The sequence below is a fragment of the Corvus cornix genome, chromosome 18, assembly GCF_000738735.6.
Source record: "Corvus cornix cornix isolate S_Up_H32 chromosome 18, ASM73873v5, whole genome shotgun sequence".
NCBI lineage: Eukaryota > Metazoa > Chordata > Aves > Passeriformes > Corvidae > Corvus > Corvus cornix.
Window position 1 is genome coordinate 5861223 of NC_046347.1, and position 24990 is coordinate 5886212.

The following is a 24990-nucleotide window of genomic DNA, read 5'->3' on the forward strand; positions in this document are numbered from 1 at the left end:
AACCCGCTTGTGTCTTCCAGTGATGGCCCTGAGCGACCACCCGGAGCTGAAGAAGAGCCTGACCCCGCCGCTCATCATCCACACGGCCGCCACGCCCATGCCCATGCCCAAGAGCGCCGTGTTCGGGGACGCGGCTCAGGGCCACGAGTCCCGCCGGGCCAGCGGCGTCTCCATGGACCCCGCGGCTGCCTACGAGCTCAAGTCCCCGGTACTCGCATCACCTCCTCCTGCGGATGTTCAGTGCGTCCGTGGGGCTGTCCGTCCATCCAGCCGCCCCCGCCGGCCTGGGGCGGGTGACACGGGGCTGATGCGCTCCCTGTCCCTGTCCTTCCCGCAGCCCAGCACCCGCAGCTCCCCGCACAGTCCCTGGCGTGCCAGCAGCTCCTGGAACAGCCGCCGCTCCAGCTGGAACAGCATCGGCCGGGCCCCCAGCCTCAAGCGGCGGGGGCAGAGCGGCGAGCGCAGGTCCCTCCTGTCCGGGGAGGGGAAGGAGAGCTCCGAGGAAGGGGACAGCTCGGATGAGGAGCACTCCAGCCGGGCCGGCAGCTTCAATGGCTCTTTGCCTCACCGCATGGAGTCGCTGGAAACAAAAGGGTCCTTTGACCTCCAGGATACCCTGCAGGTGCCTTCCCTGTACCGGACCAGCAGCATGCACAGCACCAGAACCTCTGCCTCTGAGCACCAGGACTGCAATGGGAGGACCTCTCCGGGTCTGCTGCTGCACCAGCTCCACCTGGATGAGCCCCACCAGGATGGTGATGATGGCGATGATGAAGGCAACATGGTAAGGAAGTGCCACGTGCTCATTTTGGGCTTTTTGACTTGTCAAAGCAAAGCTTGTCCCCGAGTGCACAAGTGGGTGCAAAAGGGATTAGGTCTCACCATCACCGCCAGACCAGACCAGAGTCACCCAGAAGGTTTCTGGGCAGTGGATGCTCTCAGAAATGGGGTTGGTGTCCTATTAAGTGTTACAGGGCAGTATCAGATGGCTCATGATGGAGACATCAGGGCAGAACTGCCCAGGTTCCACTAAATCGTGCAGAGTGAAGGCTATCTATTTAGTACACATGCTTTTCTGTGTTCATTTTTCCTTTTTTTTTTTTAAGCAAAACAAGTAACTCTCCCTGCTTTCTGTCTGTTATTCAGTTTTGTGCCCCCACACCAGCAGCAGAAAATTTCTGTAGACAATGAAAGGGCAAGGCTTGGTCCCCCATTCCCATGGCAGCATTAGTCCCATGGAGATGGTGATAATTTCAGAGGCTCTGCATTAATTTCCATCTGAAGAGGCATTTCACCGATGAGTGTCTCTTTCACAGGTCCAAAAAGTGGCATTTAGGAAATATTAGCTGAAAAGACTGCAAGTGCAGGGAAGGGATGAGGGTTCCTGATCCTTTTTTCACGTGGATGTTTGTATCTTAAGGGGGAAAAAAGGGAATCTGGCTGCTTTTCCAAAGTTGTTTGCATGACTGGCAGAGTGGGGCTTGAGTTGGGTACAAGGGTGTCGCAGTTCCGGCTGTCACGTGTCCATTGGGGCCAGTTTTGGAGTGTTTCCTGCTCTTCCCAGGTTACCTCTTTGTTTGATTATACCTTGTTCCCAGATTTAAAAATGTGATGGTCTGATGTGTCATCCCCAGGGGTGACTCTGTTTCTGTTGGGGGAGCGGGTAGGGTTTGGGCAGAGACATGTGATGGTAGCAGGGCTGTTCTGAGAACAGGAAAGCTGCAGACTGTAGACGTGATTTTACTCTTTTGCACGGAGTTTATTGAATGAAAATGGAACTGGGATGATATGAAGGGAAGTGAGAGGCAGCGTTGGCTCCCGAGTCCTCTGTTCCTTACGGGAGGAGAAGGAGAGTTAGTGCTGGCAGAATGGAGTCACTCAGCTGTGACCGCCTTTGCAAAAAGCCATTATCCCATTACATCTCCAGCATGGATCCTCAGCCTGGGATTTTTACTGATTGTCATAACCTGCTTTTTAACTTCCATAAAATAAATTGAATTCGTAAGAAAAGGAGCAGTAATTATTTTTGGAAAAAAACCCCACTATTAAAACTGTTCAAGAGACCATGCTCTTTATTGCTAGCTAGGGATTTTTTTTCTCATGCTCCAGCATCTGCTGCTTTTCCAGCTCACCTGGTCCAATCATCCCACCGGTCCCTTTCTTTTTCCCCCCCCAGGATCAAAAGCCAGCAGTCCCCCTTGTGCTGGGTGTGGTGTGATGGGATGTGTCCCTCCTCTTCCAGCCCCCAGCCAGTGCTGACAATGAACTGTTGGATAAGATTTTTAATTTTTATTATCTGCTTTTAGCATAAACTGAGCATCATCCTCTGTGTACTGAGGTCTGGCCATGGAGGGTGTGATCACCTCAATACCCTCCCATGGAATGGTCAGAAGCAAATGAAAAGGGCAAGAATTGACAGAATAGGGGAAATAAATTGTGTCCCAGCCCATGGGATAGCCACAACTGGGACACTTGCAGATGACTGGTGCCTTTCCTCATGCTCTGAAATAAGTCTTCACTGCAAATCACTAAACCAGATGGATCAGAAAATATTGCTTAGATTAGCAAAATGAACCCCCAGGTTGCAGAGCTTCCCTTTGGGATTCCCTCCTGACATTTGGGGGGAAACTTTGCTCCTAAATTAGCCTTGACAAAGTCAGGGAAGAAAAAAAATTGCGTTTTAAATGGAAAAAATGAAATACAGAACTCCCCATCAACAAAAGAAGAGAAGAACTTGACTGTTACTCAGATCAAAGTAATCCTAAATATGCCCTTCTGCATCAAAGCTTTGCATCCCTCCTTGCTGCCTGGATTTGATTGTCTCTGTGCAGAAATTAAGGAAGAGCAAAGGCTTCATCAGGATTTCCCAGGCTCCCCCTATATTAGTGCTGCTCTGCTGCTTTCAATGAGTTTATTCTGAATTCCCATCCCTCCAAGGGGCCAGAATCAGGCCCCTGACAGCTTCTCTCCCCAGAAGCAGGAAACCAGGGTGCTGAAATCTGTTCTTTGTTGCGTCACGGCAGACAAGGAGTCTCTCACAGAGAGAGTGAGCCACAGCCTTCTTGGGTTCACGTGGCTGTGATTGGGATCAGGAATCTGCTGCCAGGTCTTTGTTGTTTCCAGCTGCTGGATTTTAGACCCTCTTAGGTGCTTTCTACCCAAATTGCTGAGTGCTCAGAGCAGAAAGTAAGGGAAATATTGAATATGCAATCAATGTGTCCCCTCCTCCCCAAAACCTCACTGCATTTTGCTATTGCAGCTCCTTTCCCTTTGCCGATTCCACTTTTTCTCTGTGGCGTGCGGTCCAGCCACTCCCAAACCCTCTCAGCCTGTCCCTGTTGCATATTAAAATTAAATAATCAGGTCCCAAGCGCCTCTGTGCAGCTTCCAGCTTGCCTGGAGGTCCTCTGCCGCTCACAGAGTGTTTTTCAGCAGTTCCCCCATCCTTATAATAAATCTTTTATAAATCTGAGCCTTTCCCTTACTCTGAGGAGTGCATCAGTCATCTTTTATTGCCAACTGCCTTTCATCCTACCCTCAGAAGTGCATTAATATCTGAAATTCCTATTAAAAAAAAAAGAAAAACTAGCTATTTATCAGCAGCTCTCATTGCTGTGGGATTGAGGGGCTCCATTCCCACTGCTGCCTGTTAGCACCCAGCATCTTCCCGTGTCCTGGCTCCTGCTGCCTCTGGTGAGGGGTTTGGATGGGCTTACCCAGGGAGATTTTGTCCAAGTCACTGGCAACTGAATTGAAGAGTAGTTTTCTTCTCCCCCCACATCTTTATTCATCCTGTCCAGGTGTGGTTTATGAACAAATAGATGTGATTTAAGCCACATAATTGACGTCTCACTTTGAACATAATGCAGGCTTGAACAGCAATCAGCCCCATTGTCAGCGCTCGGAGCCTGCCTGGACCTCGCTGGGAAAGCCTTGGATGGGGCTGAGGCTGGAAACACTCGGGGTTTATTTCACAAATACCTTACATTTGGCACGAATTAACTGAACTGTGCTGTTCTGCTGGTGGAAATATGGAGTAATTCCTCTGAGTTTAGGTTTCTGGGGATGTACTTGGCCCTGCTCAGAGCAGCTGGGCTGAAGCCCCAGCCGAGCCCTGGTGCTCACCCTTACTGTAACCCACTGAATAGAGAGACATGATGGAAGATCACTTTTTGCCTTTGTTATCTGATTTAGCCCATGAACTGCAAGCTGCAACAATTAGCTAAACCCCAAAATATCTTTGGCATTAAGATTGGACAAAAGGAATATAAAGAAGCATTCTGTGCTGCTGACGCATTACCATTCACTACAAATCCCCTTGATAAATACCAGAACTGCTTTGAATAATAGATACTTCTGGAAACCTTCCAGCTCACAAAATGAACTGGACTGAGTCGTAGCTATTACTCCATGTCCAGAGGCTGGGGTAGCAGTCACTGCTCTCACCACAGCTTTGAGCAGACACCCGATTTTTATCCATTTATTTACCTTTGTTAAATCTATGGATAATTAGACTAACCAGGCTGCTTGAAGGGATAACACAACCCCAAGGATGCATGCTCTATTAAATACAGTTTAGAGAGAAGGGAGCAGTTCTGACTCCTTGCCTGAAGCTGGAAAAGGGATGTGAGAACATCCAAGACAACCAAAACTCCACTGGTGTGCGGTGCATGGTCTGTGTGTGTAGAAGTTGAGGGAAGGATGGATGGCTGAAGGAGCAGGGTAGAAAGCTTTAACTTTTCTTTTTGTTATTCTAAGTTTTCTTCTTATTTGCCCAAGGTGATTTTCATTTTCTGAAGGGTTCAGGTTGTCACCAAGGGCTTTCATTAAAGCAAGCCTACACCAGTTATTCCCCATCACTAATGAGATTCCAGGCTGGGTGTATATAGAAGGAGAAAGCACTTCCTCCACTCCACTCAATTACCCTAACAAATCCCATTTTTACAGTCCAGAGTACTCCAAGTGCTAACAGTTTGCCTCAAAATGAATCCTTCCTCCCTCTTTCCAAGATGAAATAAATAAAAGTGCCTCAGTCCTGGAGCACAGGTGCTCCTGGGGTGTGAGGGTGATTCCTTCACACCCCTCTGTGTCCTCACGGCCCTGAAATCTCTAGAAGAAGCTTCAAAGAGCTCACACAGTCACATTTCCAGGTCTGCCCATCCAAGCCCAGGTGGTAGCAGAGAAATAAGGGTGATGAAAGAGCAAGAATTGGTTTTTATTTATCTGCAAATCACTCTGGTGACAGAGCACACACCAGGCTGTGCATTTATCTTCTGGTGCTTCGATGTGGAAGGGCTGGGGAAGCCCTGGTGTGGTGGGCAAGATGTTGGCCTGGCTTTTAATGGTTGTCCATGCACAGGGTGCTAACACTGCTTTGCCAGTGGGATTAAAGATCTTGACTTTCCTTTGGAGGTCTGTGGATGAGAAAGTGATAAACTTAAGTCAGAAGCTGTTGCAGCCAGGATGAGGCATCCCCTCAGCATCCAATTCTGGATGTCTTTGGTTCACTTGTTGGCTCAGGCTTTTGCAGTCTGCCCTCCTGACCTGAAATGACCTTGCAGACAGTCTGTAACACAAGTATGCGTGGCTGAGGATGTGCTGTGGTTTCAAGTAGGAATTAATTTGCAGGAATCGGATGGCCCATGTTCATGCAGGTCAGGCTGACCACAGTGTTCTCTTCTGGCTTTATAATCTCCCATCTAATCTGTTCATGCTGCATGAGGGGCAGACGATCACCGTTGTGCTCCTGGACCAAAACCTGGGCCTCAAATGTTTTCTTCATCTTTCCAGTGGTGCATGGACACGGGGCTTGGCCCAGCAAGCACCAGGAATCTCTCCCTCTGCTCCCTTTATAACCTCTGACATAAACATTCCATATTGTTTTTAAAAAACCAAACAGAAATACCCCACAAAAATTCCCCAAAATACCTTAGAAAATTCAGGCAAGCATCTGATGAGTATTTGGAGGGACTGAGTGGGTTATCATTCCTTTGGGCAAGGGTTTTATTTATCACGTTTGTCCTCTTGGATAACTGTGTGCCAGATGCAGTTACTGTGCAGAGAAAGAAGCAAGACCAAGCCCTGTGAGCTCACAGGGCTGGCACAGCCCTCATCTGGCTGCCAGAGCTCCTTCCGCTGCCCAGCTGGGTCTTTTTTGGGGACATTATTTTATTTCAGCTTCACTGAGCACTTGAAGACAAGTGTTTAGTGAAAAGCTGCCCCAAGTCCTTCACGTGGAAGTTTTGAGGGTTCGTTGTTTTAACAGTTCTGTGTTTTCCTCCCGCTCTGTACATTTTCCCCCCAGAGCAAAAGGGACCGCATGAAGGCCTGGGTACGGGCACGGCTCCCCACCTGCTGCAAAGAGAGGGACTCCTGGTCCATCTACATCTTTGCCCCTCACTCCAGGTAAGGCAGGGCACTCGGGCAGTGGTGATGTGATAGGATGGATGGTAACGATGCATGCCCTTGTTACAATGGCTCACCTGCCTGTTTATCCCAGACGGGTCTCTGTGTGTCAGTCCACACAACTCCCAGCCCTTTCCCTGCCCCAGCATGACATCAGGGTCAAATAGCAAACAGCTGCTGGCTGCAGAGAGCACAGGAGTGTCCAATGAAGACCCATAGCCCAGGACATGGCTGCAGCTTCATCAGGTTCCTCATTTACTTTGGCAGTGATGCCAGTGCTCTGAAAGTTTTTCAATTGGTGGAGTGTGATGAACTTGGAGCAAGGGGGAGAGGTGCAGCATCAAGCAGAAAAATCTGAATTGCCCTGCTGCACACTTCCAGCACAGCAAAGGACTCCCTGATCTCCTCAGCCTGCCTCTCAACTGAACTTCTCTGTCCTCTCCCTTCCCTTTCTCTCAGAGAACACCCTCTCCTTGTTGAAGGCCCCTGGCTCTGCCCTTCCCAGAGCCTGGCCTTGTGGAGCCAGCTGAGCTCCGTGCTGTTCGACGCGTTCCTCCGGACGCGCACCCACGCGCCCGAGGGTTTCCCGTGTTGGAGCCGAGGGCCCTGGACAGCATTCAGGTTCATTCATACAAAGATTAGAGAGATTTTCAGAAACAGACTTTGGGAAATGTAATACGGTATTATAAATCCTGGGTCAGTGTACAGCCATCTGTCACAATAAATAGCTTCTATCCCTTTATTCCGTGTGTGCTCAACCCTTATGGGCTCAGTGGGAGTGTTTTGTCCTTTATTTAAGCTAAACCTGAGCACCAGGAACCAGGTAGGGGGGCAGATCCAAACCTGGCCATGTGTCCAAGTCGTGGAAGCAGCTGCCCCATCCCAAGTGACCAAAATCTGCTACGAGCATTCCAAGGGCTTGAAATTTGTGGCTCAGTTCCATAGCTCAGGTCCCTTTCTGTTCATACCCCAATCTGCCCTCAGCGTGTGGCTCTGCCAGGGAGGGGATTGGGAGATTGGAGCTCATCTGCTTTGCAAGCAGAGCGCTCGATTCTCCTGCTATGTGTCGAGCTGCTGCGTGTCTCCCCAGCCAGTCGAGCATTAATAGCTAGTCTGTGTCTACTCTCTTTTTTTTCCTCTCTCGACAGATTCCGTCTGATGTGCAATAAAATCATCACTCACAAGATGTTTGATCACGTCGTCTTGGTGATCATTTTCCTGAACTGCATTACCATTGCCATGGAACGACCCAAAATTGAGCCTCACAGCGCTGTGAGTTTCTGAGGTTAAGGTTTTCCTGTGCTCCTTGTGGAGCAAACACCCGTGGCTTGGACTCCACTGCTGTGCACTCAGTCTTGTTTTCTTTCTCTTTTTAAAATGGGAAGGTGCTAACACCCCCTGAGTATCCTTTGAATTAGGTGCAGCAACTCTCCTGGCCCCTACCCCATCTCCTTTCAAAGCAGAAGAGCAGAGATCATGGCCTGCAATATATCCAATATCCCATTTCTGGAAGTACAATCAAGGTTTTAACACATGACATAGCATGACATCTGTCTCGGTTTCCTTCTCTGAGAAACCTTCAAACACTTTTCCTCTCTCAACACAATGTTCACTTCTTCCATCTGTTCCCCACAGGCACGTATGTGTGGTGCAAACGGAATGGGGGAAACTGTTCATTTCATACTCTTCTCTCCCCTTTGTGTATCAGCTTTGTTGTGACACAGAAAACCTGAATTGATGCAGACACTGCAATGCCAGTTCTCAGAATCACTTTGTTCTCATATGCTGTGTCAGGATTCCTCAAACTAGACCCTCACAGCACCAGCACCCAGCAATCAGAGGGGCAGAATCATCCTATTGCTCTTTTATTTTGGCATAGATTGGGGCTGAGATGCGCTGGGCTCTTGCTGATTTATCACCCAAGACTGCTCATATCACAATCGTATAGAATCCTGTTTTGTTGATGTAGGCGTGTCAGGCTGTTCATTTTTGTGGCTTTTCAATGTAAGACCTTAAAACTGGAGTCTAGGCTGCTCTGTGCCTATTTTAAGCATTCCCTAGTAGTCCTCCTTACTGTAACAGTTTGCCCAGCAGTCCTTCCCCTAAATCCATTTTTTTTTCAGCTCCCATGCAGCCATGCACCAACTCACAGCTGCAAGAAGAGAACAGGGCTCCCTGCCAGCTGATCTAGCAGGAGGAGATCACCCTGCTTATCTCTAAATGGGGCACCCTGAGAACCTCCCTTTAAAATCCTAAATGCTTCCTCTGAACCCCTTGCTATGTCCTCTGAGAGTTACCACTCCCCAAGACTGGCTCCGAAGGGGCTGCAGTTACACAGAGATGAAGGGGAATGGGGTGACACGTGTGAGTTGGAGGAGTCCACAGCAAAGAGCTGCAGCACACAAACCCAGTATTTCATACAGGAGAGGAGGAGCTGTGGTGTCCCCTGGCATTGGGAGAGTGCTAAGAGAAAAGGAGGCAGGGAGTGGTGTGAGGTTTGTCACCATCAGGCTATAACCAAGGGAGCTAGACCATGGCCTGGGAGCTGCAGAGAAGAGGAATGCTGGGCACTGGGGCAGGGGAGCCAGGAGGAGTGCATGCGCCCTGCCTGTGCCGATGGAGCTCTCATCTGGAAACCGAGGGAGTTAGTTTAGGTTGAGTTGTTTAAAATAATTGTTCTTTGCTTCCCTGAGCTGCGTATTTTCTATCTGCTTCAAGCGAGTTCTCTGTCCCTGTCCCAGTTTCAGCTGGCTTATCAGAACAGGGGCTGCTGTTGCGAGCCAGCATGTGCTCCCCACTGCAGAGTGCACGACATGGGCTGGGGAGATTATCCTTCAAAATAGCCACATGCTTGCCAGGCAGGAATGCAATATCCTCAGTCTCACCTCTGTGCTATTGCTGTTTTATCTCCAGCTGCACAAGCAGGTCCCTATCCCCTCCCTCCTGCCCAGTGCCTGCCCCCCTACAGCAGCCTTTTGTGTGGCAGTCAGCTAACAACGGAGATGTTTCCTATCGCATCTCATGCAATCACACTACAGGTCTAGGACCTAATTAATTATGGATCCGGTATGGAAACAAGCTACTGTGTGGTTCCTGAGTCACTTCCAGTAAATCATGATCTGGCAAGCGAGAGAGTTGCCAAGGTGTTTTGTCTTGTTTAAATTGCATCTCATTTTGAGCGAGAGATCTGCATCTCTTATGGGACTGCTCTGTAGGGAGAGGCAGAAATAAATCCAGAATTGTTAAAAACAGGGCTGGGGCCAATTGTATGTGCTCATACGTACGTGCACACGCATCATCGTTCCTACAGCCTCTGCCTTCTGCTGTCCATTTCTCAGTGCAGGGAATCAAAAGCTGTCAAGGGATTAGGAAAAAGTGTAATTTATTTAATAATCATCACTAAAAAGAAAGGTTTCTGCTGACTATAGATAGGGAACCAGTCCATGGGCTCATCTGTAATCACTGGCTGCTCTTGCTGAGTGGAGGCACTGAGGAGGGCACGGTCTGATGGATAGTGCAGGGGACTGGGAAATGAGGCTGTTGGGCTTTGTGCCAGGTTTAGCCCGTGGCTTTGGGCAACAGAATCGACCTTTTGGGGGCAGGTCTCAGCTGGCATAACCCCCCAGAGCTTTGCTGGCTTCGCTGGAGCTGTGATAACTCATGCCTGCTGCACTTCAGCATCCCACGGGTCCTCCTGCCTCACAGCTCTGTCACTCTAATATTGACTTAATTTCTGGGAGAAGTGGGAGCTCAGTGATATTTACACGATGCAGTGATGTCTGCAGGTGAGGGGCAGGTAGAGATTTGTCAAGCACGTGTCAAGGAGGGCACATCTCCCTGTTTCCGCTCTGCAGGGGGAGGGTGGTTTGGGGGAAATGAGGAAGGATTTGGAGGCAAGTGGGAGGGTTTGTGGGGCAGGTGCCGGCGGCTGCCCCTGTCCATGGTGCTGACACAGAGCCGGCTACTGGCAGGGCTGAACCATGCAGTGTTATTGTCTAAATATTTGAATTTTCTTCTCTTTGCGAGCAAACAGTCCAAGGCTTGTTTCAGCACAGAATCTGGAGAACAGTTATCAGCCACCCAAATATGCATGGGGGGATGCACAGCTGCAGAGAGCAGGCTATAAAACATTGTCTCTCATTTTCTTTTTCATAGGAACGGATTTTCCTAACACTCTCCAACTACATCTTTACAGTCATCTTCCTGGCTGAGATGACAGTTAAGGTAAATGCAGGTGGAGGATAAGTGTGCCTGTATTATATTAGTTGTTTTTTATTGCGGTGGACTCACAAACCCCTTAGGTCTGCCAGCTGCGAGTGAGGTGTATATTTTCCTCTTCTGAATCATACTCAGATGCCCACCACATGCCTTATTCTGAGCACGTTTTACATAAGAACAATTTCACTGAAGCTGCTCTTGATTTACACCATTATAGGAGCAATGGGATCCTTGAATTCAGCAATCCTGCCCTATTCAGCAAAGCTCTTGAGCACATGCTTAACTTCAACCATGCATGTAAGTCCCATTGTCTTCAACAACTAGTTGTCCTCAACAACCTAAGCTGCTGTGTGCTTTCCTGAGGACGGAGAGACTTAAGCACGTTGAAAAACTTTGCTGGATTTGAGGCAGGAGGCTCAGAAACCCATGGCTGTAAATCTCTCCTGTGTAATTCATAATCATCTCGCTGAAGAATTGCTCTTTCTTTGGAAAGTTTTTCTAGTTTCTTTATCTGCAAAGCTTGTACATGATTGCTTTTGGTCAGCCACTCTGCACCTTCTCTCCTGCAGTCTATAGGAATAAAATATGATTGAATTTTTTTTATGCCAGAGGTAAATGTGTTAGGAACAGTTTTGTGCAGGTAGGTTTATCTGCATTAAAAGTACATCAGCTGTAAGGGACAACCTGGGATGTTTCTGCAGTGGTATTTTAATAATTCTTTCAGTAGAACACTTTGCTGGTTTGTCTAATGAGGCTTCTGTACTGGGAAGCAAATGGACTCCCAGACTGGTGTCTGTAAATAACGCGTTCTCAGCAGCAACTGAGCTGCAGCAAACACGTTGGATGTTAGTCATGATTTGTTGCAACTTGGTGTCCGGGCAGGTGGTGGCACTAGGCTTGTGTTTTGGGGAGAAAGCCTACTTGAAGAGCAGCTGGAACGTGCTGGATGGGGTGCTGGTGCTCATCTCCGTCATCGACATCCTGGTCTCGATGGTGTCAGACAGCGGCACGAAAATCCTGGGGATGCTGCGGGTTCTGAGGCTGCTGAGGACGCTGCGGCCCTTGAGGTAAGTAGAAGCAGGGGAAGATCTAAGGGATGTAGGATGTGCGTGCCAAAGGTAGGGCTGAGCATTCATGCAAGGGAAGGGGCAGACGAGACAAGGGCACAGCGCCTGTCACCGCTGCCATCCCAGCCTCCCGCAGCTCTGCAGACAATGCCGGTCCGCAGGTCCTCTGAGCTGCAGGAGCTCTGGGCCCTCGCTGTGTTTTAGGACCAGCCCCAAGTGCAATAGGAAACTGATCAATGCCTCTTTTGCTCATTAAAACACACATCCCCTGCTATTTGTGTTCTCATTTGCTCTGTGTAAAGTGCAGCTTAACAGCTTCTTCTCCCCCTTTCCTTCAGGCAGTCAGCGGCTTTCGTAACAAAGAAGGAAATTAGTAGCAGGTAGCAGATCATTTTTTAAGGAAGCAGAGATTCAACTGTTGCTTAACCTAGAATGCAAAGAAGCTTTTCCCCAGCTCCCCATTAGTTTTACAGAGACATTTACTTTGAAAATGACCCAGACAAGATGAAAACAATTGTCCTGCCAACTTGGCCCCCCAACTCTGCCAGCAGGCAGTATCCACTCTGGTAAGAACCTGCCCAAGGACCAACCTCTTCTAAACAGGCATCTGTTTGTGACCTGTACCCCAAGGCACAAAGGTTTCTCTTCATGCTAAATGCAGTTCCTCTTTAATACCATTGTTGCTGCTCCTGTTATGCAGCAGCTAATAAACCTTCATGCTCAAAGCATCTTTGTGTGCCTGCCATATCTTACTGCTGCTTCCTCCATAAAAAGGTTTGCTTTGAGTCAAGATTTTTCTCTTTCAGAACAGAAAAATGGGGCCCTGCTTCTGATAGAAGATGTTGTTTTACTACCCCTGTGTGAATAACTCTAAATAACAATGGCCATCCCTATACATATATCTTTCAAATATTCTCAACAGCTATAAAGGACATTCTGTTCAGTTGGTCTGTATATGTGTGTTGTGCCTGGTGAGTTTTAGGATGTGAGCTGCTTTTAATCATTTTTCTCTGGACAGCTGGCACCACTGGGGTAGTTCAGCTCGCTCCCCATGTAAGTAGACTGTATTCCTATGTGACTCCAATTCAGACTCTTCTCTCTTTGTGTGGCCCCTGGTATCTCATGTCAGCTGCAGTTTCTGGGGTAGTTTCTGCCCAGTTTTTGGTTGGGTGGATTTGCTCTGCTCCTCTGTTTCTGCTGATTTTTGACGCATGTTAAGAAAACCTATAAAATAACCTAGATGGCTCAGGGTAAAAGAAGGATTGATTTCTCTTCTCTGAACTATGGAATGGAAGTTTCTCTTTTGATGTTCCATGGTTAAATCAGATTTAAAGGGAGACATTTGGGTTGTGCTGATCTCTGCTGGAGTCACCTGTCTGACCTGGTCAAAGCCCTGTGTGCTTCTTTGTAGATCTGTGGGGCTGTCTGGGTCTTTTTTAACTGGAGCCTTTCTCTCTAGTCACCTATGTGCATGAATAATCTGCAGCTATGGGTTATAACCCACTCAGTAACTGCAGGCTGGAGGAAGACCTGCCATCTGAAGCATGTGAGGGATTAGGCTCTTCCATTGCTATTGCATTCCTGTTGGTATTTGATTTGTTTTCTCAAGAGAGTATGTGAACGTTTTCAGCCAACGTGCTGCTCTCTACTACAAAGGAAACGTAAAAAAAAGACAGCAACAAGCCCATTCCCTAAATATGTTCAGAATCAGTTCTGTTCTTCCATAATTAGATTTGTAGGAAACGAAAAAGCAGCCATCAAACTGGGGGCTTTTCAGTAAGTCATAAATCTCTGCCTGTGGAAGCCCATCTGCCTCCGTGCTGCACATCTGGGCTGCCCTGAGCAGCCTCTGCCCACAGCTGCCCGCGCTGCCTTTGCCGCAGGCTCGGCGTGTGGCTCAGGGATCACATCCTCGCTGCACAGCTGGGGATGTGCAGCTGCATCGACGCGGGGTGACAGCTGGGACCGGTGAGCTGAGGTCTTTGCACACCGTGGCTCCAGTTCCCGTGCCTGGGTGAAGTCTCCCATGGAGGCTGAGCCAGGTTTTCTTTTCCAGGAAGGTGTAAGGCAGAGACCAAAGCAAATGCACCACTCCCACCACAGAGGAGCAAACCTGACCCCTTCTGTCCTCCCTTTCTGGGGGCACTCCAGGACAGGGCTGCAGGAGGTCACCCTCAGTGAGAAGCCAAGCCACAGCTGCGTGTGTCACGCTCAGTTCAAGAGCAGAGACAACCCTCGTCATCTCTGTGTTGCCTTTCCCACTGGACAGCCTGGAAGGGGGATTCTTGCAAAAGATCTCCCTCATTCTGTCTCTGATTTGCTCCTGTAGAAACCACCCCATTGCTTTATGGAGCACACCAACCCCCACATGCTTCTGCCTTCTGCCCAGGCATTAAAAAACCTGACCTGTATGCCAGTCACAGGGTTGTGATTGCGTGATTGATTATCAGCCTCCAAATTGAGTCCATGAAGATTCAAGCCCAGCTTTATGACCAGAATTCCAAAAATAAATCCACAAAGGAGTGACATTTAAAGATGCTTCCATGATCCTCTGATGTTTCAGCCAGTAAAGGGATTGCTTATAAAGTAACATTGCTTCCTAATGCATTCAACCTGCTGTTGTTGGGATCAAGTGTTGTAGAGTCAGATACAACAGAAATCAAAATTGAAAATGTATTTAATGTGGGTGGACTTCAGGGCTGTTTTACTCTCTGCAGAGCCCGGGCTTTGACTTCTAAAGCACACAGATAAATTATTCACTTTTATACTATCATGGTCTAATAGTAATTTCATAACTCTCTTCTATCTATCATATCTATCATATCTATCATCACCTTTGCTAATTTTTTTTTAATCTGTGGAGGAAGATCTTCATTAATGTTGATCTGTTGCTTCATCTAAGTACTAATACTTCTTCTGAGAGCTCTCATCAGGAAGGCTTAATGTTGGTAATGAATCCAACTGGGATGAGGTTGGCAGTGGGTTTGGAGCATCTCACACCAGAGGTTTAACAGCGTTGGGAATGCTCAGACCAGAAGAACCAGGTGGAATTAGAGGGATTAACATTTCTTCACACTGAAAAAAAGAAGAAAGAATGTCTCATTTAAATTTCCCTGTTTGTTATATGTCTAATGCAGACTGGAATTGTGCTGAATGGAAGCTCGTCAGGTCTCCTGTTCTTGCACAACTGCAGGGCTCCAAATCAGCCACATCCTTCAGCCATAAATTGCAGGGGTGTGGGTCAGATAATAAGATTTTACAAGCCTGGTAGCAGCAGGACCTTGGCAATACTGATGAGGTGTGGGGATGCTGTATGTTGACATATTGGAGGTGATACTAATAATCTGGAAAAGCTGAGAATTTCATTGACACCTTAAGAGAATTGTCAGACTCTGGAGAATATCAAGAATCTTCGCACAGACTTGCCTCAGTGTTGGATCAGGCCCTTAGTCTGAGGCAGCTCCAAGGTCTGAAGGTTTCCATTAGTAAGAACTATTATTTTTCACAAGTTTTTCAAAGTCTTTTCTCCCTGTAGTGCTGAAAACAGCACTGGCATGGAGCTAAACTGTGGCAGCTTTTACCCTAATGCATTCTAATTTGAGGAATTCCCTGGTTGATCAAAACACTTGAAGGAGCCAAACACTGCAGTTTTTCAGCCCTTTTTTTCTCAACACACACGACTTTGTAAAGTCAGACAAGTAACCTCCTATTTTCCCTCTCAGCTGGATACCAAATAGTACCTTACAGGGGAAATCACTTTATTATTTCTAGAACAGCATTTCTTAATAACTGTTGGAGAAAATTATCAACTTTAAACTCTGGAGACTAAATTCCTTCCTTGTTCCCCAAAATTTAAGGATGCTCCAGAAGTTCAGACCACAGACTTCATTTTAGAAGACTTGACTTTGGTTCCATCCTGCATGACAATGGACAGAAGTCCATGACCCCTAAAGTCAGGATGCCTAAAGGCAGGATCCCTAAAGGCAGGATCCTTAAAGGCAGGACCCCTAAAGGCACCAAAGGACCTAACTTACATTGAAATAATTGGAATTGGGTTGCCTTCCTACTTCTGAGAACGTGGCTTGCCCTCCTTCCGTGCCTCAGTCTCCCACCTGTAGTTTGGCAGGTGTAGCATTTCACCCAGGACTGTGTGAGGGATGTGAGGGGTGAGGAGCTCTTTAGTCCATCTGAGGAGCTGGAAGAGATGTTCAGCCTCAGTCTGTCCAGCCCAAGGCTCGCTTTGTGCACTCAGACACAGCCTGTTAGGCTGCATTACCTGGCTCATTGAGTCAGGCACACTGAGCTGCTCTCCAGCCCCTGTTTGCTGGCTTGGGCACAGCTCTCAGCCCCGTGACAGCAGCAGTGAGGTCTCCAACCTGGGCTAATCCCTCTGGGCAGCTTTGGCAGCCCACACTGACCAGTCCCCACACTGCTCATGGGGTGTGCAGCCTTCTGCTCCCTCAGCCATCTCACCCTCCAGCTCCTTCCCTAAAACACCCAGATGTGAGCATCAGGAAAGCTGTGGTGTCTGAAATAGGGAGCCACAGCACCTACCTGGCAGAAATGTCCAGCGTGAGGAATAGCAGCATCTGCTCTTTGTGTTTCACTGGTAAGAGAGTGGATAAAAATACCACCATCTGTTTCTTTCTGAAAGTGATAACTGATGAGTTACCCTTGACATTTTGAGTAAATATTTAACCAGGAAAAAAAGGAAATCAGCTTTAGCTTCTCAGGATATGGTTTAAAGCCAACAGTTTTGGTAAGAGCTGCTGGCCGTGCGTTGAGCACTGCAGGTCACTCAACCTGCAGGCTCTGGGGCAGGAGAGGGAGGGTGGAAGGTTGGCTGTGGTCCCAGCTGAGGCCATGCATGGTGGGAGTGTGGATGTGTCCATGGGGACCTCTGCTGGGAGCACCATGCCCGGGAGAGGGAGAGGAGGAGAACTTGGAGCCTGTCCAGGCAGCAAAGCTGCAGCAGTGCTTCAGGTGGTGGAGGCAGACTTGGGGAGAAATGGGAGAGGTGGTGAGAGCACTCCCGTTGCGAGAGACCCAGGCAGAAACTAGAAGGTGGGGAAGTTTGGGGCACATTCAAGAGCCAAGTGTTCAAAGGAGTCACCAGCAGCACCCAGAAAGGCACAGGCACTCCCCTCCTCTGACTTTCACAGCATTTAACTGCTTCTGACTTGTGCAAGCACAGTTTCTATGGCATCAGTACAAACTGATTTACAGTGCTAGTGAAATGCTTAATTCCAGTTGGCATCAGGAGGAGGGAGGCATGTAACCTCTTCAGATGCCTTTCTTGGTCCCTACCTTCAGGTCAGTGAGGCTGAATACCTCGTTCATCTTTCCCAGCATGGTGAGGTGGCTTCTCTAAATCACACAAGACTTGTCCTTTCCTTGCAACATTAACCTTGAGAGTATAGTATAGTTTCTACTTATTTTCTTTTTTTTCTTCAGTCATGAAGTCCACATTATTCTTCTTCAACTTTCTGATATGATCTAATCTTCTGTTATGAAATTCTGTGTGATACCAGACAGACAGGAGCTACAGAAATTAGGTTAGATGCTTCTGGTCCTGCCAGTGAAGTTCCACCTGGAGGACAGCACTGGTTTAGAACTGAGGCTGTACAGTGGGTATAAAACAGAAATTGTGATGGTCTGAGGGGTAGCTCAGGTCTCTGTATATAGCAGCACTATAAGGACACTACAGATTATTTTTAAAGATAAGGAGTGGTGAAAACTGGCACGGGTTGCCCAGAGATGTGATAGATGCCCCATCCCTGGAAATATCAGGGGCTCTGAGCAGCCTGATCTAGTAGATGTTCCTGCTCATTGCAGGGGGTTGGATTAGATGACCTTTAAAGGTCCCTTCCAACCCAAACCATTCTATGATTCTGTAATTGCTGGCATGATGTGCAGGCAGATGTGTAAGAGTGGCAGCTCCGTTTCATCAGGTGTCTTGCCTAAATCTGTATAGGAAGGGACAGTGGCCTCCCACTGTCTCTTTGCAGTCCTGAACAGGCTACAGGCGTGAAAGTCTGTGTCTGAGGATGGCCCAAGCAAAGCAGCTGATTTTTCTGGCCTGGCTCCTTGTATGTTTTCTCTTCCTCCTCTTCATTTATGCAAAGTTGTGTGTATTAGGCAGAGACCCTTCCCTCCAAGACCTCCATAACTTCACAGGTCAGTCTTCCAGAAGTGCTTTTTCCATCATGATTTTTGAGTCACTTTTCAATCCAAAAAATTTTCTAATGCTATGTTCTTCATGTCCTCTATCTTGATAGGAGGCAAAACCGGGCAGGAGCCGGACTAACAGCTTTTGTGCTTACTTGCCCCTACAGAGTCATTAGTCGAGCCCAAGGACTGAAGCTGGTGGTGGAGACTCTCATGTCATCCTTGAAGCCCATTGGGAACATTGTGGTCATCTGCTGTGCCTTTTTCATAATCTTTGGGATCTTGGGAGTTCAGGTGAGTCCTCGTAAGCCTCAGCACTTAACCTGAAAGCGTAACAAGCCCCAGATTTCCCCATGTCTGGGTATCTGTACGCATGGCACAGTGTAAGCCTTTCTGAACTTGAACTGATGTCAGGATGGATGGGGTGTCCCTGCTCACTGCAGGGAGTTAGACTAGGTGGCCTGTAAAGGTCCCTTTCAATCCAACCCATTCTGTGAGTCTATGATCTCCCCTCCGCCTTTTTTCTAGTTACAAACTGATGGGGAAATAGAAACTCAAAGCTGAAATCATTGGCTCGTAAACTCCAGAGAGACCTTGACCTGGAGATTCGTTCAGATTCTGACAGTTTGTGTAACTGAGAGCTTGCAGAAACAAAGATTTCTGAGTCTGTTTCCTGCTGGCTCTGCTGGCAATATCCTCAGTCCCAGGAGTGCAGGAACCCAGGGGAAAAGTGGCAATTTCCAATGCACTTGGTTTCTCATTACCTGGGAAGAAGAGATTGCTTCATATTAATATTCTGACATAACACTTACTTCTTTCTGAAGTTTATCTGATCTGTCACAGCCATCTTTTGGAAAGCAACTCTATTTGGCTTTGTTTTGGAAAGGTGTCTTATATAATATTTTACTCTAACATACTGCTTAAATAATAAATACAGCATTGAAAATAAACAGGAAAGAAAATCATGCCATCCATAACCACCTCAGAAGCTAGATTGGTTTAGCATTACAGCATAACAGCATCCATCCATTATATTAAACGGATTCATAAAACTAAGCATATCCCATAAAACAATCTAACACTCAGACATGGGAAAATTTATGCCAGACAACAAAACTTGCAGTATGCTCTTTGAATTTCATCCCTGCTAATTGCAATACTTTCCCTGGTGACTTGCAGCCTTACGTTAAATTGTCATGACTATTGATGTGGTTCAGTGGTAGATACAAGCAAGACTGATCCTGAGGATGCAAAATTCTCAGTTAATATTTACGTCTAATTAGGTGTAAGATGAGGCTGGAGCTATTTTCTATAAAAAGATGATCTCTCAAAGTTACAGTTAATTTTTCCATTTAAATATAAGCTGGGGATCAAACTAGAGGTTTTTAATGCTATTAAAATCCAGACATCGAAGTTTCTAACAGTGTGTCCTCTTAGCAAAACTGTTTTGGTTGTAGAGCTGCCCACGTGTGAATAGTCATTAATATGATACAGGAAAGAGGTGGATAAAGCAAGTCTTGTAGGAAACACTGGGTCTTTTCCTTTCACAAGTGCCAAACCATGAAGCACTGACAGGGATCAGTGTTTTTGCAAATTGGGCTTTGTATTTCCAAGCCCTGTCAAGAGCCCTGTTACTGCTACCACATGTGTGGCATTACGGTCCAGCTCCCGGACAAGTTATATTTACAGACAGTGTACTAAACCCAGTTATTTACCTTCCTGCTTAATTAAAACTTTTCTCTGTGAAGACTGTATCTCCCCAGTCTGCCTTACCACAGATAGTGTTTCTCCACGGAAAGATCAGGGAATACTTCTTGCATCCAAAAATTCTACGATTGTGTTGAACAGTGATTAATTTTGCATGCCTAGAGACCATCTTCCTGCTGTTGATTTCTGAAGGAAACCCATGGAGTAATGTGTGGGTTTATCTTGTTCACTATTATTTCTACTGATATTTGTCTAGAACAACAGATCAAACCCCATCGGTGTCTCTTCTCTGTATACCCAGGTGGTGTTTTAAGGAGCCTGGAGAGCAGGTTGCCATTTCCCCCCCTTCTCAACAGTAATGTCAATAGCTTCTGTCAGCCAATAAAGCTAGATTTGTTGGCTGTCTCCTGGGCTTTGATACCATCCATCCTGCTAGCATCAATCACCCTGTCTGAAGCAGTAATCATCCCCTGACACTCTCTGTTCCATGTGTGGGAAGCACCAGGTCTAGAATTAAGCACGTGGAGGCTCCTGTTCCTCATGCAAGTATAAATCAGGAGCTGACTCTCCAGGAGTTGCATCTCCCCTGACTTAAAACAAAGAAAATAAGCTCAGGATCAGGTACCTAGCGCCAGCTGGGCTTGGCTCCTTAAGCTGTGCACAGGGAATATTTTCAGTGACCCTGCACGGACTGCTGGGGCACAGCACCCAGGATCAGAGAGCAAAGCAGGACTGACAGCAGTCTTGATTCAACACGAACATCACTCCCAGGGGCTCATCTCCCCTCTGAAGTGTCCCCTTGTGACCTCTATGAGCAGAGATTAGTCCATCACTGGGCCTCTTTGCTGCTGCCTTTTCTCTGCTGACAGAGGGCCCCTGTTACACTTCATTTGTGGTTAACTGGGCTGAGAGTCACCAGAGTTGTTCCACGTGTGGTAAGAAGCCATTAGCTGGTCTGGGCTATTGGCTGGGGCTACACTTGAGCTGACAACCCAGGAGCAAAGGCCTTTAGACAAATCTCAGATCACTGAACCAGACAGCGTATTGCATGAGGTGGGTGCCCTAAACGATGTGAAATCATGCATTTGCTCATTAGGTGCATATTATACAGGTTGCTCACTCTTAATAACCTTCATGAATGAGGTCAGTTCCCTCAACAGCTCTGCTTGGTGTGGGCTGTGCAGAGAACCCTGGAGAAATGCCCATCACCTATGTAGACTGAACCCTGACACTTCCTCTCTTCTTTGCGTGTTTTGCAGCTTTTCAAAGGCAAGTTTTTTGTCTGTCAGGGGGAGGACACCAGAAACATCACAAATAAATCGGATTGTACAGAAGCAAGCTACAAATGGGTCCGGCACAAGTATAATTTTGATAATCTCGGCCAGGTATTAATAGAACGGTAATCTGCTTCTTTGCTCCTTTACCTCCTTGACTTAAAACCTGTGCATTATTATCCCACGGGATTTTCTTACAGGGCACTGCCAGCCGCAGTAAATATTCAGTTCACATACACAGCATTCTGTCTCTGTAAATCCCAAAGGCAGTGTTTCCAACCAGGCATACACTTCTTTTTGGAACAGAACAAGCACATGTGGCTTCGTGGAGCACTTAATTGCTTCACTGCTACATAACAAACCAAATATATCTTGCAGAAGGGCTTGTCTAATAGAGCCGGACATTTTCAGCCATCTCTGCAACGCAGACTTATTTTAGCTGTGTGGTAAGAACTAATTAGTTGGGAGCAGTAGAGACCTGGAGGGAGGAAATGAAGCCACTTTTGTCTTCAGCACTGTGGTTTCCGAATTACTGCTCATTGCTGAGCCGGGCATTGGCATTGATAAGTTTTGCTGCCAAGAGAAATCTTGATCATCAAAGTGTCCCGTTATCAGACAGGTAATGACATTCCTCAGGCAGGAAAGGGCGCAGAGGAGTAAGGTGTTACAAGTAAAAGAGCTTTAGTGCAACTGTGCCTAACTTTTTTTCCATGCATTTCTAGGCCCTGATGTCTCTCTTTGTCCTGGCCTCCAAGGACGGGTGGGTGGATATCATGTATGATGGCTTGGATGCTGTGGGAGTCGACCAGCAGGTACAAGCTGCAGCAGAGCTGTAACAAATGACTTGTCAAAGGTCAACACATTTTAGCTCTTGTTTTGCAAAGTACTGTGGGCTTCCACAGTCAAATGGCGTTATGGGGTTAGGATCCGGGGTGGCATTTAATCCAAGTCGTGGGATGTGATGAGGAGTTCAGCAAAAAGTCTGGATTTGTACTCAAAATTTTCCCTACAGATTTTGCAACATGACTGGTGTAACTTGCATTAGGAGAAGTGCACCTCTCAAAGGATGGTTTGACTTTTTGAGCAGTTTGGTCATTTCAGGAGAAAAGAAGTGCTTTGTGTAGGTGGAGGTTTTCAGTGAGGGACTTACAGTAGCTGCAAAGGATGCTGCTGTCATTTTGGCACAAAAGAGGTGGTGCTTCTGTCCTCAACACACATTTTAGGAGCATTCAGTTAAAATGTCTCAGAACGCTCTAATTTTCAGGAAGAGCAGGGCAGCCTGAGCTCCCTGAAAGGGCCATGAGTTCTGTGAATGGCACAGATGTATCAGTTTGCTCCCATTCTTTTTTTTTGAGGTTCAGTTGAGATTTGCCTTCCTCCACTTTGCAGCCAGTCATGAACTACAACCCATGGATGCTCCTCTACTTCATTTCCTTCTTGCTGATCGTGGCCTTCTTCGTCCTCAACATGTTTGTGGGGGTGGTGGTGGAGAATTTCCACAAGTGTCGGCAGCACCAGGAGGAGGAAGAAGCCAAGAGGCGGGAGGAGAAGAGGCTCCGCAGGCTGGAGAAAAAGAGAAGGAGTAAGGAGAAACAGATGGCTGGTCGGTAGTCTTTCCACATCTTTCTGAGTCCTGCTTGACCTTCCACACAATCCCCTCCTCCCTCCCCTCCCTGCCTCGTGTCTGGTGATAATTCTTCTCCCAAAAGCATGTCCAGCTATAAAATTTGCATGAAGGAAATAGTGTCATTTTAGGCTGAGCAAGGAGCCAAGGAAGCCTTTTTAATGGCTGCGTGATTTGCAATGACCTTTCCATTGGAGGTTATTTAAATTAAAAAATAATAATAATCAGACCTGGAGCTTCTTGGATAGCAGAGCTCAATGTTACACAAATAGTGACAATTGCAAAGATCAGCAGTGCTGGATGGCATCATAAATCTGAGTCATGAGCACTGCTGCTGATAACCAGATTCACTATTTGGTTTATTACAGTCTTGTAATGCCACAGTGATGTTACCTGTCCCATTTATCAAGCAGGTTTATTTATTGGCACAGTAGCACCACGGCTATTCAAGAATGTAATAAAATAATGGAGCCATCTCATCGTAGTAACACTTTAAAACTCCTTAGAGAGACATATCAATGCATTTGCTTGAGAAATACAGATTAGAAGGAAAAAAAGAAAACCAGACAAGGAGAGTAACTAACGAGACAAAATAGTGCTGGTGTAAATTGAACCCAGCTCCCAAATGGATGTGCAAGCATGCAGCCCTGCCTAGAGGAGGCCCTACAGGTGAAACGAGGAAAGACCCCCCTCTGCCAAAAGTCTCCAACCTGACGTTTGTCTCTTAGTCTCTTTTCGTTTTAATGTGGTTGAATAAGTCAGAAATAAGTTAGCCAGAGGCCACAGGTCGGAGGTGCTCTTCTTCTTGCATGCTCTCTCTTCTGACTGAACATTCTCCATTGCCCTTCCTGTCCATGGCCTCGCACTTTCCCTCCCTGGTCAGTCCGCCTGCTGCTCTCTCCCTGTCCTCTTTCACTTCTCTCTTTGACAGACTTCAGGACTGTTTAAAAGGCTGTCTGATCAGATGCTTGTTTCCAAAGCTGGTGATATTAAGTCTGTTTTATTTTTTAATAGCCTAAGAGGTGTTTAATAGCTGTGACAGGCTTAATCACGGAACCACGTTACCACAGCACTGCCTCGGCCTCTCTCAGTTCAGCACTTACCCAACCATTTCCTTTGGTCACATCTTTCAGTCCCATGAGCTTCACAGGTTTTGTAACCACTAGGATGTGTCACACCAGCCTCTGGACATCAAACTTGGGTTTATGCCGAGAGCCTGGCTCCCTCACTGGCCAGTGGAAAGATGGAGGCTTCCCTCAAGAGCGCTGGAGGACACGTTAGACTGTTCTCAGTTAAGTGGGATACAGATGGAAAGAGTCTTTTTTGGTTGCTGGGTTTTTTTGGGTATTTTTTCCCCCTCAAGAAAATGCCTAGAAAGCTCTTTTGCTTAGTCCAAGTTCCCAAGCACAGTTTCAGGCTGATGAGTTAGAAAAGGATTTTAAAGGCTGGATAGAAAGATCGCTATTTAAAGTTGCAGTTTTGGAATGCAGACATTTCTATAGAAGAAAAATAGTTGTTTAGTTATTATTAATTACCTTATTTATAATGCTAGAGGAACTAGATGAAGAAAAGATGTAAGTCTGGGCAATTTCCCAGCGGGAAGGAATCACAAACCATCCTTGGAGATACAGTTATTCATTCAGTGCTATGAAATGCCTAATTAAAGAGGCAATAAACAGCTATTTTACTGAGGATCAAATATTGCTGAGTATTCAATCGCCATAAAAACCTTTCAAGAGCAAAGTATGAAGTCCTCCAAATTGCTTCAGAGCAGTTTTCCCAATCCACGCTCAGCGAAACATTGGTTTTAATTGACCATGTCCAGCTTTGCCCTCGGAGGCAACAGATGTCATCGCTTAACTTTGTTCTGCACAGTGGGAACTTGCAGATGAAACCAAGACTAAGGCTGGGATTGTGCCAGCAACTGCATGGGGGCTCCTTTCAGCTGGGCTTCCTGACTGACCCCAGATGCCCAAACCGACTTAGGGATGTCAGATACAGACAGACATGGAAATCTGACTGGTGGCACGGTCGTTTTTGGTTGTAGACTCTTCCAATGCATTTATCCAGTCAGGTGTCTGAAAACCAGGGAAGTGTGTGAGATCCAAGCTGTGGGCAGGTGCAGGAGTGGTCGTTGCGAGGTGTCGCTGTCCCAGGTTGTCCTTCAGCAGCGTCGTCTTCTTCATCATCAACTGAGGGGGTTCTTGGAGATCTCTTGGGCTTCCACCTGTGCCTGTGGGAGAAGCACAAGAGCCCTTCCTTTTTCACATGTTCCTGAGCCCACCCTCCAGGAGGCACCAGGATCCCACAAGGAAACACTCCTGATAGAGGCCACGGAGAGCCTGAGAGCCACAGGGACCTGCGAAGGGGCTGGGGAGTCTTGCCATGTGTCCTGCCGGGTGATTAATGCCGTTTCGTTCTTTTAGATCTAATGCTGGATGATGTATTAATGGAGAGCTCAGCCAGTGCAGAGCAAGGTACTGGGAAGCTGGCACGTCTCGTCCCCCTGAATGGCAGTGCTGTGTCA

General features: G+C 47.2%; 1 protein-coding gene across 1 annotated transcript in view; it reads left to right on the plus strand.

Annotated features, from left to right (window-relative positions):
* The window catches only part of CACNA1G (calcium voltage-gated channel subunit alpha1 G), a 146357-nt gene that overhangs the window by 89143 nt on the left and 32224 nt on the right, over positions 1 to 24990 (plus strand). Inside the window, 11 exon segments of the mRNA XM_039562007.1 lie at positions 21 to 208; positions 338 to 784; positions 6305 to 6405; positions 7554 to 7677; positions 10561 to 10629; positions 11506 to 11690; positions 18026 to 18152; positions 20825 to 20950; positions 21562 to 21651; positions 22229 to 22442; positions 24890 to 24940. Of these exon segments, the coding sequence (XP_039417941.1) occupies positions 21 to 208; positions 338 to 784; positions 6305 to 6405; positions 7554 to 7677; positions 10561 to 10629; positions 11506 to 11690; positions 18026 to 18152; positions 20825 to 20950; positions 21562 to 21651; positions 22229 to 22442; positions 24890 to 24940 (1722 nt within the window).